We start from the raw sequence: 12,343 nt of genomic DNA, 5'->3' as shown, positions 1-12,343 counted from the left end.
AACAAAAACTAGAGATTGTCACAGACAGAGGGCATGGGGATGTGACAACTTGTTTTATAACAGGTTACAATTTCACCTGCATACTTCAATAGACAAACATAAACGGGGAAAGGAGATAACGCACGATGAGAGATGATTATGAAGACTCTGTGACGAGGTAAACTCAGGTCATGAATTCAATTGTGGAATTAATGGGAATGTTCGAGTCTGTGCCATTTATTTAACACTGTAATTTCGAAGGCTTTGGGGGTTGGGAAAATGAAGATGCATGAAAGTTAGAAATAGCCTATAATTTCTAATTAAACCATGGGTGGGATGACTTTCATAGTTTCCATGATGATAGGCTAACCTGAGAGTTTTGTGTTATAATGAATAGCCTATATAACCAGCATAAATCAACTCTAAAATATTTTTTTCTTTGCAGAGAGTTGTCGGACCACAAGAAGGGATTATTTGAGCGCATGCCATATGTCAGACCCATAGCGCTCGGCCTCTCCATGGATCACCAGATAGCGCATTACAAGGGCACGCGTGGACTGCCCTTTTCTCTGGACACAACAACCTACCTGGATCCTGTGTACGGTCAGAGATTCGCAGGGAGTCTCTCGTATTTCCCATTCCACAGGCACATCGGTGTCTATGACTATTCATTCGAGCCAGCGTTCATTCGGAAAAGGAACGAAAGGGAACGGCAGCGGGTGCGCTGCGTAAACGAGGGATACGCACGGCTCCGGGAGCATCTTCCCCAAGAGTTCGAGGACAAAAGACTCAGCAAAGTGGAGACACTTCGTGCTGCAATATACTACATTAAACACTTGCAGAGTCTGTTAGATGTCAACGTGTCCAGTGGTGGTGGGATAGTTGAAATGTCAGCTGGAGAGATGCGCAGCCGTGCGCCCGTGTCAAAGATGACAGAATGCTACAGCGACGGCGAGTCAAAGAACAGCGACAGTGGAGAGTTGAGTTTCTAGAACTGTGTGAAAACGAATAAATTGTATTTCCTTTCACTTTATTGCATCCTTGTTGAGGTTTGTTCCAGAAAAATGACGTGAAAGTTATATCCATGAGCTGTGTACTCTCTATCATTCATTTCAATGAACATGTTGATCACTTGATTTTGACAAAAAGCCACAAGACAGTGCATTTTGACAACGAACACCGTAGACTCTGTAAAGCCTGCTATCAGATGCTAAATCAGGTTAAAAGTTGCACTGTTTCTCTCACGGAGGCCAGCCCCAGGAATGAGGGTATTGTTGTTTGCCTTTGTAAACCAGTGTGAGGCACCTTAACCCAAATATATTTTGCATAGGTACAGTACGTCGTTTGCAATGCATTGGACATATACAGTGCCATCTCATCACTCCCAGGTCAAAAACAGGTCACAACGTTCAGTTGTGTCAGTGTCTCAGTGAAAGGATGATTGGAGAGAAGAAAAATCTCCAGATTTTTTGGGGTTGAGAGAATTAGTCAAGTTTAATCCTTAACTATTTGACACTGATGGGATGGACTGAAAGCAAGTGGATTTGAGTCATCCATCCCTTCAGCATTTGAACTCAGTCCAGGGGAGAGTAGGCCCGAACATCAATGCCTTGAGGACAGGAGAGCCTGGAGTGACTTATCCATCGGAAGTGTGTGTCTCATGTCTGTTTACACTCTACACTCTGACTAATAGGTTAACATCTATTACACTTTATTATGTGTGGATGATTGACACTTTTTCATTAATTTTGAGAATAGTCTTTGGCAGTGATGAAAGGTGACACTTGTTTTCTTTGTATGGTGCCCTTTTGGGACACCGTATTACAACAAGTATTAAAATAGGACGTACAAACACATCCATTATCTGATATTGCCACACAGCCATGAAAAGAAAATACACAGGACTTTGTTGATGCAAACACAACACTACTGTTTTACTGTAATACATCTTGGAGATGATATAAATTAATTTTGACCCCCTTGTGAAGTATATTTGGACTTCCTGAGAACTTCAAAGCTAGTGACCATCTGAGGGTGCCATCTGAGGGTGTGTAGGAAGTTCTCCATCCTAATTGTCTGTGGAATGCATTAAAAACCCTCAGCACCTGAGAGAAAGCCATCCAGCTATGTCTCTGTTTACATTTCACACCTCTACAGACCTGCAGGGAAGTAGGTGCACGTATATCCTAATTCTCCTTAAGAGGAAAGCCATAGATTCAAATCAATACATCTCTAGGAAAACCACAGAATAAGAAAACAAATCCCAACAGGTACAGGGTAGATTAAGTGGGAGACCAGCAGAGTTGATACTCAATGAACCATGCTGGCAAGGAAGAATGATTGTCAGTGTCATAGAAGCGTGACATCCTCAATAAAAGGTTGTTTGGCTCTGCGGTGTGAATTAGAACCAATAATTAGCAGAGTGCTGGTACCCAAGGGCCTTGCTGGTTCAGTGGCAGCCTGTCGAGAAGGAACAGGAGCAACTCATATGAAAACACGTTCCGTAACGGATGTTTTCTTTTTTCCCACAGAGATTTTAATCACAGTCAAACACATTCCTTGGTTGCTCAGAGACTTGCAATTAATGTTTTTTTCTTGTCGTTACAAAAGGTTTGGATGTGGTTGCATTTATGAACGCAATCCAATGCAAAGCAGATTTTATCAGTATCGTTTGGCCAAAGAAATGTACACCTTTTGTGCAACATACTGTATTTGATGTGTTGGTGTGACAATTCAGCAGCATTCAACTTTCCTTGTCCAAGCTGACTGAGCAAAGCCTTGTCTCTCAGTCCAATAGGTGCTTTTCAAATGTGAGTTTCAGGCGGTCGTCATAATCTGAAAGCTTTGGCCAATGACAGCACATGATATGTGCCTTGGTAAACGTGCAGTGCATGGGTATGTCCGTCCCGGTACCATGCTTCTCTCGCTCTCTTCGCAGGAGAACTATAAATCTTTGGTGGGATATGTATAATTCCAAACACAGACAAACAACAGCAACATGACTTCTCTGGGCCAAACAAATGAGCAGAGACACTGGGCCGGTATCGGTACAGGATAAACACTCTCTGGGGGACAATGACACCGCCATTCTCTCTATTTGATGAAGATCACCCACAACAAGATTATTGGTCCACATCTAGGAGTAGGAAGAAAACAAAACGAAGTACTAAAACGTTAGATAAATAAGGCTGCTGCCATATAGTAGACTGCACTAGTATTCCCAAAGCAACATTCCCAATGCTCCTGTTCATGATAGCCCATAAAAGCCAGAAGGGGGATGATATTTAGTCTGATAGTGTTTGTGCAAATAGATGGACTGCAGGGCATGGCTGCCTAAGTGTGTTTATCCTCATGGGGTGTGTGTGTGTGCATGTGTGTGTGTGTGTGTGTGTGTGTGTGTGTGTGTGTGTGTGTGTGTGTATGTGTGTGTGTGTGTGTGTGTGTGTGTGTGAGCCAGACATGTGTCAGTGATAGAGAGGCTAGATAAGTCTTATCAGCTGAGGCAACATCAGTGCGGGACCACCAGCGGAGGAGCGGTAACGTGTATCGACAGAAACCTCACAGGCTTGTGGTGGAAATGTGAACTGTGATGAACGGTGACAGACAGGAGGGTACAGGGTGCTGGCTGGGTACGGCCTACTGGCTACTGCTCAGAGACAAATCTGGTGTATCAGATTGCAGTTGGTGTATCAGATTGCAGTGTTCTTGGAGATACAGATGGCCTTTTCAATCTCTTTTTTTTATTATCATATAACTGGACAATCATTGAAATATTATAGTTTGTCTCTCTGCTTATGTTTTGATTGTAGATTTTGAACTGCAGCATATGCATAGCTGAGGGTCTACTGCCCCCTTCTGGGGATATTTGGTTTTGCTCTGTGTTTCACAGGTGGTACATGTCCAATAGACAGGCCTACACAATTAGGCTAAGACAACTTGGCATTTGCATATCAGTTTGGAAGGTGAGGACCCGAGCCTGAGGTGATGATCCTACATGTCAGTCTGGTTATTCAGCAAACCATTCCACAGGACTAAACAAGACAAAGAGACAATAACACACTCATAGTCTTTGTACATACAGTATATTGAATGATTATTTTTCAAACATATTTACAGTGGTGAGAGACAATGAAATCATGACATTGAAGAACTTTAGTTGAAGAGTTATGAGGCAGTGCTTCATCACGTGTGTGTCCATGTGCAATAGCAGTGAAATGGGCTTGATAGCAGTGTACGAACAACTCAGTCAGGATGACAACTACACTTCTACACCCAGATGCAGACTCAGCTCTTGCAAAAGGCTGTCCCTCTCCCGCTCCAACAGGGAGATTTTAACATTCTTCTCACTCACCTCCTGCCAAAAATAAAAACATATGAAAAATGGCCTCCTCCACCCACCAACCAACATGAATCAAAAGAACTGAAGGAGGATGCTTTAGTGCTAGGCTGTGAAATAAACACGCCAGCACACCCGTTAGCTCTCCAAGACCAGGGTTGGAGATCAAGGATAAAGATACTGAAGGGGTTCTCTCTCACCTGTACCAGCACAGTGTTCTGCCACCGTAGCTCACTGTCTGATACTTCCACCCCGTTCCTCTTTGGAGAGGAGGGACAGCTGATTACGTTGGGCATACTCATCAGACTACCCAGAGATCCATTCACCCTCTGGATCTGAGACCTCAGGAGGCACGATGACGCCCCCTGTACAGAGTGTTGAGAAGTGAGATGTTTAATATCAACAGGATGGCTTAACGACGTTTGCACGCTTGTAAAGTCATAGACATAGCTCAGCTTGCCAAGGCATACAATTCCTAGATCAAATTCTAGTTAGACTACTCATTTTTACTGTTGGTGCCAACATGGAGAACAATTTGCCAAGTTCTGTATCTATGTCTATCTGTGTAAAACAGTCTCCATCTCGCTGTAGTAACTCACCGCTCCTCCCCACACCTCTCCTCCCCACTCCTTTGCCCTAGCCCCAGCTCTGGTGCACATGTTAGCCTGCCTGGCTCTGTTGTCCTCCAGTATGCGTCGATACCAGAGCCGGGCTTGCTCCAGAACCTGCAGCCCGGCCCACAGGGAGTCCTTCTCCCTTTCCAAGTCCTTCAGCCTCTTTATCTGAGACAACAAGAAGTGAAATTTAGGCAGCATTCAAATTCAATTTTCCATTTAGGAGATTTGTGTTGGAAAGGGAAGTTGGTGCGGCTACAAGTATGTTCTGTTGGACATGGAAATAGAGTGTAGATGAGTAGCCTACTACTGTGCGACTGTAATACTATTTTAGGCTTTTGCCAGGAAGTTGTGAGGAGCTGGACTAAACATGTGGGAATTTGTCATCGGGGTGGCTGTTGCTGTGGAGTCATGCTGCTCTGCCGTAGAAGACAAAACATGGACCTGTATCGATGAAACTAGAACTACCCCATAGAAACAAGGAGTGAATAGAGTCATTTTAAGCAATGGCAAAATGTAATTGTGTAGGCTTCTGTGTGTAAATGGAGCTTCAGATGGAAGCTGGGGGCTAATATGGCTGTTGTCACCCAATACAAACTCGATACAATAGTTTGTGTTTACAACGTTTGGAAGTGATTAGCTCATTGTAACTCCCTCTCTCGTTTCATGTTGAACAGACACTGAATATCTATAATCACCACTGCAGTTCTCTATATAATCTTATGTAAAATAAGGCCATGTGAAATGCACACAACGTCATTCCTGTCTCGATACACTCACTTTGGCAATATGCAGAATGTACTGTACCGTTCAATTGCTAAGTCAGTCAGTCAGACAGAGACACGTTGTGCACGTCTGTCGCACACACACACACACACACACACACACACACACACACACACACACACACACACACACACACACACACACACACACACACACACACACACACACACACACACACACACACACACACACACACACACACACAGATCTAACCCACACACAGATCTAACCCACACACAGGTCTCACCCATAGGTAGAAGCGTAGGGCGTCAAGGCTATAGAGGCTGCTCCGGAGAGGGATGATAACCGAGGTGTAGGACCCAGGCGCCGGGCACTGCGGGCAGGCCATGGGAGAGCCCTGCCTCTGCCAGCCCTACACAGCCCTTGTGCCCTACACTGCCCTAACAGAGCCCTACACACAGCCCTAGACTGTTCTACGTGGTCATACGCTGTCCTACTCAATCCTACACAGCTCTACTCCTCCCTTAACAGCAGCACAGCCAGCTAGGGAACACAGCAGGCTTCGTCTGAACAGGACAGGAACAAATAGAGAGGGAGAGAATCCGAGAGAGAGAGGGTGTGAACAGGAGTGGAAAGAGGCATGGGTAGTGAACTACACAGTGCCCTGGGGAAAGGTAATGAAAAATTCCATGTGTCATTGTCATGACTGGCTTATTGACAGAACCAGTAGAGGGGACTGAACAAGGCAATGGAAAAAGAAGATGGCAGCGACAGAAAACAGAAAACAGGAATTGGAAAAGTGAGGCTGACGTATTTTTTGACTGGGGGGGGGGGTGACACAGGCATGGAGACAGCAGCCTCTGTTCCCCTGTTCTACACACTACATCAAAAACATTCCCTATTGAAACAGAGGAGTGCAGACTGAATGGGTGTAGCCATGTCGGGAGGAGTTATCCCTGGTTTCAGGAAAACAGTTTCAGGTTCGTTCTGTTCCAACATGTTATGGAATGTGACTTCAACTGAGCATAGAGATCACGCAATGCAAAGTACCATAAAGGAGGGTACAGGTGTGTACAGTACGCTTAGGTCATTGCCTGCTGTCAAACGAGACTGACAAAAAGCCTCAGGCTTACATGACTACACTCCTAGAGAAAAAGGGTGACAAAAGGTCTCTTTGGCTGTCCCCATAGGATGACCTTTTTTGGTTCCATGTAGAACCATTTTGGGTTTCATGTAGAACCCTCTGTGTAAAGGGTTCTACATGGAACCCAAAATGGTTCTACTTGGAACCTAAAGGGTTCTACCTGGAACCAACAAGGGTTCTTCAAAGGGTTCTCCTATACGGACAGCCAAAGAACCCTTCTATGTTCTAGATAGCAGTTTGTTTCTAAGAGTGTACACTATTATACTAGTATAACTGTTTATGTTTTTAATGTGTCAATTTGTTTTTGAGAGTCTGGTAAGCCTGGTTGAAATGGCAAATTGACACGACACGCAACACTCTGTCACTGACATAGAGAAGAAAATCAATGATTACATTGGGGTTTTGCTGCAGATGCCCATGGCAACATGTAACCCTGGTCAAAATGTAACCCTGGTCAAAATGTGACCCTGGTCAAAATGTGACCATAGCACAGAGAGCAGTTTGGCCCCATTTCATTTTTTTCAAGGGTCAAGACAATGTAGCCTACTGTAAAATCAAATCAAATGAAATTTGATTTGTCACATGCGCCGAATTCAAGAATACAACACCTTACAGTGAAATGCTTACTTACAAGCCCTTAACCAACAGGTGTAGACCTTACAGGGAAATGCTTACTTACAAGCCCTTAACCAACAGGTGTAGACCTTACAGTGAAATGCTTACTTACAAGCCCTTAACCAACAGGTGTAGACCTTACAGTGAAATGCTTACTTACAAGCCCTTAACCAACAGGTGTAGACCTTACAGTGAAATGCTTACTTACAAGCCCTTAACCAACAGGTGTAGACCTTACAGTGAAATGCTTACTTACAAGCCCTTAACCAACAGGTGTAGACCTTACAGTGAAATGCTTACTTACAAGCCCTTAACCAACAGGTGTAGACCTTACAGTGAAATGCTTACTTACAAGCCCTTAACCAACAGGTGTAGACCTTACAGTGAAATGCTTACTTACAAGCCCTTAACCAACAGGTGTAGACCTTACAGTGAAATGCTTACTTACAAGCCCTTAACCAACAGGTGTAGACCTTACAGTGAAATGCTTACTTACAAGCCCTTAACCAACAGGTGTAGACCTTACAGTGAAATGCTTACTTACAAGCCCTTAACCAACAGGTGTAGACCTTACAGTGAAATGCTTACTTACAAGCCCTTAACCAACAGGTGTAGACCTTACAGTGAAATGCTTACTTACAAGCCCTTAACCAACAGGTGTAGACCTTACAGTGAAATGCTTACTTACAAGCCCTTAACCAACAGGTGTAGACCTTACAGTGAAATGCTTACTTACAAGCCCTTAACCAACAGGTGTAGACCTTACAGTGAAATGCTTACTTACAAGCCCTTAACCAACAGGTGTAGACCTTACAGTGAAATGCTTACTTACAAGCCCTTAACCAACAGGTGTAGACCTTACAGTGAAATGCTTACTTACAAGCCCTTAACCAACAGGTGTAGACCTTACAGTGAAATGCTTACTTACAAGCCCTTAACCAACAGGTGTAGACCTTACAGTGAAATGCTTACTTACAAGCCCTTAACCAACAATGCAGTTTTAAGAACATCGCTAAAAAAGTAAGAGATAAGAATAACAAATAATTAAAGAGCAGCAGTAAATAACAATAGCGGGGCTATATACAGGGGGTACCGGTACAGAGTCAATGTGTCAGTGTGCGGGGGGCATTGGTGTCAAGGTAATTGAGGTAATTATGTACATGTAGGTAGAGTTATTAAAGTGGCTATGCTTAGATAATAACAGAGAGTAGCAGCAGCGTAGAAGGGGGGGGGGGGGCAATGCAAGTAGCCAGGGTAGCCATTTGATTAGCTGTTCAGGAGTCTAATGGCTTGGGGGTAGAAGCTGTTTTGAAGCCTCTTGGAACTAGACTTGGTGCTCCGGCACCAGTTGCCGTGCGGTAGCAGAGAGAACAGTCTATGACTTGGGTGGCTGGAGTCTTTGACCATTTTTAGGGCCTTGCTCTGGCACCACCTGGTATAGAGGTCCTGGATGGCTGGAAGCTTGGCCCCGGTGATGTATTAAAACCACATCAATCTAAATATCCTCTTAGCCTCATTTAAATGATGAGTAGAGAGATTGGAAGTTCCATAACTACAGCAAGGGAATGTGTGAACAGGCTAACTCAGACGAGAAATGCTACAGAAAACAGAACTATGTGTTCCCAATTTTCAGATGGGTGTGGGACAAAGAATCTGACTTGACGCCTCCCTGTACCATACATAGAGTCAATGGGCCACTCCCTATACCATACACAGAGTCAATGGGCCTCTCCCTATACCATACACAGAGTCAATGGGCCCTATACCATACACAGAGTCAATGGGCCTCTCCCTATACCATACACAGAGTCAATGGGCCCTATACCATACACAGAGTCAATGGACCTCCCCCTATACCATACACAGAGTCAATGGGCCCTATTCCATACACAGAGTCAATGGGCCCTATACCATACACAGAGTCAATGGGCCTCTCCCTTCCATTCGCTCATCAGATGTCGGTGGAAAATGCAGTGAAGCATTGTATCCAGCAGATAGAGACAAAGCTACTTGTTGTAACAGTAGTGCCTGTTCACTGCTGGTAGCAGTTGATTCACAGATGACATTTTTTAACTTTCTAAACAAGGTTGTGCCCTTTTACAACCACGTGGGGGCAGTATAAGAGTACAATTCAGTGCAGTCTGGTTCAGTGGGTTCAATGCCAAGATTTTCCAGGATAAAAAAACTAAAACTGTCTTCAATCACCAAGTATTGCAGCTACATCATGGGAGATTCCTACATCTATATGACAGGATCTAAGTCAACTCAGGAGGACTTGTTCTGGAGGTCTCCAGGACAGGGTCTTCAATCTCCAACTCACATAACATAATCCTCAAACTAAAATCAACCAGAGTCAGTCTAGATCAAAGCAGCAAGGAATAAACTGACACGTCACTGGGCCACGCGCTAAAATCTTTGAAACATCAGGCCCATTGACTTTGCGTCACGCTACGTGCTGTAGGACTCCAGCAAGATAAACAACATAAATCTGGTCTGCACCAGAGACATCAAATCAAAGTTGAGCGTACACAGATTTGCAGATGTTATCGCAGGTGTAGTGAAAAGCTACAACGGTGTAGTAATACCTAGCAGCACAAGACAACACACACACACAATCCAGCAATCAAAAAGAAAGAAATGAAGAAATATCAGAATGAGCAATGTCAGAGTCCGGAATATACAGTATATATACAGTACCAGTCAAAAGTTTGGATACCTACTCATTCAAGGGTTTTTCCATATTTTTACTATTTTCTACATTGTAGAATAATAGTGAAGACATTAAAACTATGAAATAACACATATGGAATTATGTAGTAACCAAAAAAGTGTTTTAGTTTCTTAAAAGTAGCCACTCTTTGCCTTGATGACAGCTTTGCACACTCTTGGCATTCTCTCAACCAGCTTCATGAGGAATGCTTTTCCAACTGTCTTGAAGGAGTTCTCACAAATGCTGAGCACTTGTTGGCTGCTTTTCCTTCACTCTGCAGTCCAACTCATCCCAAACCATCTCCATTGGGTTGAGGTCGGGTGATTGTGGAGGCCAGGTCATCTGATGCATCACCATCACTCTCCTTGGTTAAATAGCCCTTACACAGCCTGGAGGTGTGTTTTGGGTCATTGTCCTGTTGAAAAACAAATGATGGTCCCATTAAGCCCAAACCAAACCTGGTTGTCCAGGTCAGGGGAGATCATCTGTTCACCTACTCTGCATCTCACAAAGACACGGCGGATGGAATCAAAAATCTCAAATTTGGACTCATCAGACCAAAGGACAGTTTTCCACCGGTTTAATGTTCATTGTTCGTGTTCTTGGCCCAAGCAAGTCTCTTCTTCTTATTGGTGTCCTTTAGTAGTGTTTTTTTGCAGCAATTCTACCACGAAGGCCTGATTCACACAGTCTCCTCTGAACAGTTGATGTTGAGATGTGTCTGTTACTTGAACTCTGTGAAGCATTTATTTGCGCTGCAATCTGAGGTGCAGTTAACTCTAATGAACTTATCCTCTGCAGCAGAGGTAACTCTGGGTCTTCCTTTCCTGTGGCGGTCCTCATGAGAGCCAGTTTCATTATAGCGCTTTATGGTTTTTGAAACTGCACTTGAAGAAACTTTAAAACTTCTTGAAATTTTCCACATTGACTAACCTTCATGTCTTAAAGTAATGATGAACTGTCATTTCTCTTAGCTTATTTGAGCTGTTCTTGCCATAATGTGGACTTTTACCAAATAGGGCTATCTTCTGTATACAACCCTTACCTTGTCACAACACAACTGCTTGGCTCAAACACATTAAGAAGAAAATAAATTCCACAAATGAACTTTTAACAAGGCACACCTGTAACTTGAAAAGCATTCCAGGTGACTACCTCATGAAGCTGGTTGAGAGAATGCCAAGAGTGTGCAAAGCTGTCATCAAGGCAAATATAAAATATATTTTGATTTGTTTTATCACTTTTTTGGTTACTACATGATTCCATATGTGTTACTTCATAGTTGTGATGTATTCACACTATTATTCTACAATGTAGAAAATAGTAAAAATAAAGAAAAACCCTTGAATGAGTAGTGTCCAAACTTTTGACTGGTACTGTGTATATATACTGTGTATATATATATATATATATATATATATATATACAGGGGCGCAACTTTCGCTGAGGACTGGGTGGACATGTACATTGCATTTTTGTCCCCCTCCCAGTTTTATCATTGGAATGTGATACAAAACGAGGCAACGGTGTGCTTTAGGACCATGCGGATGCCTCCGCTGTTTGGAGTGTTGATCTGACTGGATAATAAAAATAAATCATTTAAATAATAATGTTCCACCCACTTCTAAAACCAAAGTTGCACCTCTGTGTGTGTGTGTATATATATATATAATGATGTGTATAGACAGTATGGAGAGTAAATTCATAGAAGAGGTGTGTACAGCAATAGTTCAGCCTTGACTAGAATACAGTATATACATATGAAGTGTGTAAAACAGTATGTAAACATTATTAAAGTGACCAGCGTTCAATGACTATGTATATTGGGCAGCAGTCTCTAGGGTTCAGGTTTGAGTACCAGGTGTGGTAGCCGGCTAGTAACAGTGACTAAGGTTCAGGGCAGGGTACTGGGCGGAGGCCGGCTAATGGCGACTGTTTAACAGTCTGATGGCCTGGAGATAAAACCTGTTCATCAGTCTCTCTGTCCTAGCGTTGATGCACCTGTACTGTCTCCGCCTTCTAGGTGTTAGCGAGGTGAACAGGCTGTGGCTCGGGAGGCTGAGGCCCTTGATGATCTTCTTAGCTTTCCTGTGACACGGGTGCTGTAGATGTCCTGGAGGGCAGGCAGTGTGGCCCCCGGTAATGCGTTGGGCTGACCGCACCACCTACTGGAGAGCCCTGTGCTTGCAGATGGTGCA

The 12,343-nt window shown here is 43.6% G+C and overlaps 1 protein-coding gene across 1 annotated transcript; it reads right to left on the bottom strand.

Moving 5' to 3' along the window:
* Positions 1 to 4,044: 4,044 nt before the first annotated feature.
* LOC116355042 (suppressor APC domain-containing protein 1) lies at positions 4,045 to 6,291 on the bottom strand. The gene is made up of 4 exons (XM_031798096.1): positions 5,963 to 6,291; positions 4,915 to 5,097; positions 4,516 to 4,680; positions 4,045 to 4,333 (listed from the first exon to the last, which is right to left on the bottom strand). Exons 1-4 carry the CDS (start codon positions 6,062 to 6,064, stop codon positions 4,238 to 4,240), a joined length of 546 nt encoding a protein of 181 aa, XP_031653956.1. The 5' UTR covers positions 6,065 to 6,291; the 3' UTR covers positions 4,045 to 4,237.
* Positions 6,292 to 12,343: the final 6,052 nt, after the last annotated feature.

The sequence above is a fragment of the Oncorhynchus kisutch genome, linkage group LG19 (assembly GCF_002021735.2).
Source record: "Oncorhynchus kisutch isolate 150728-3 linkage group LG19, Okis_V2, whole genome shotgun sequence".
In the NCBI taxonomy this organism is placed as follows: Eukaryota; Metazoa; Chordata; class Actinopteri; order Salmoniformes; family Salmonidae; genus Oncorhynchus; species Oncorhynchus kisutch.
This window is presented reverse-complemented; position numbering and strand designations above follow the sequence as displayed.

Bases quoted from the DNA above. Each gene is read 5' to 3' on its own strand.
- LOC116355042 (XM_031798096.1), bottom strand. From the start codon at position 6,064: ATGGCCTGCCCGCAGTGCCCGGCGCCTGGGTCCTACACCTCGGTTATC. The intron at 5,098-5,962 runs GTGAGACCTGTG...TTGTTGTCTCAG, and splicing joins CCCTACGCTTCTACCTATGG to ATAAAGAGGCTGAAGGACTT. The intron at 4,334-4,515 runs GTGAGAGAGAAC...TATTTTTGGCAG, and splicing joins AGAACACTGTGCTGGTACAG to GAGGTGAGTGAGAAGAATGT.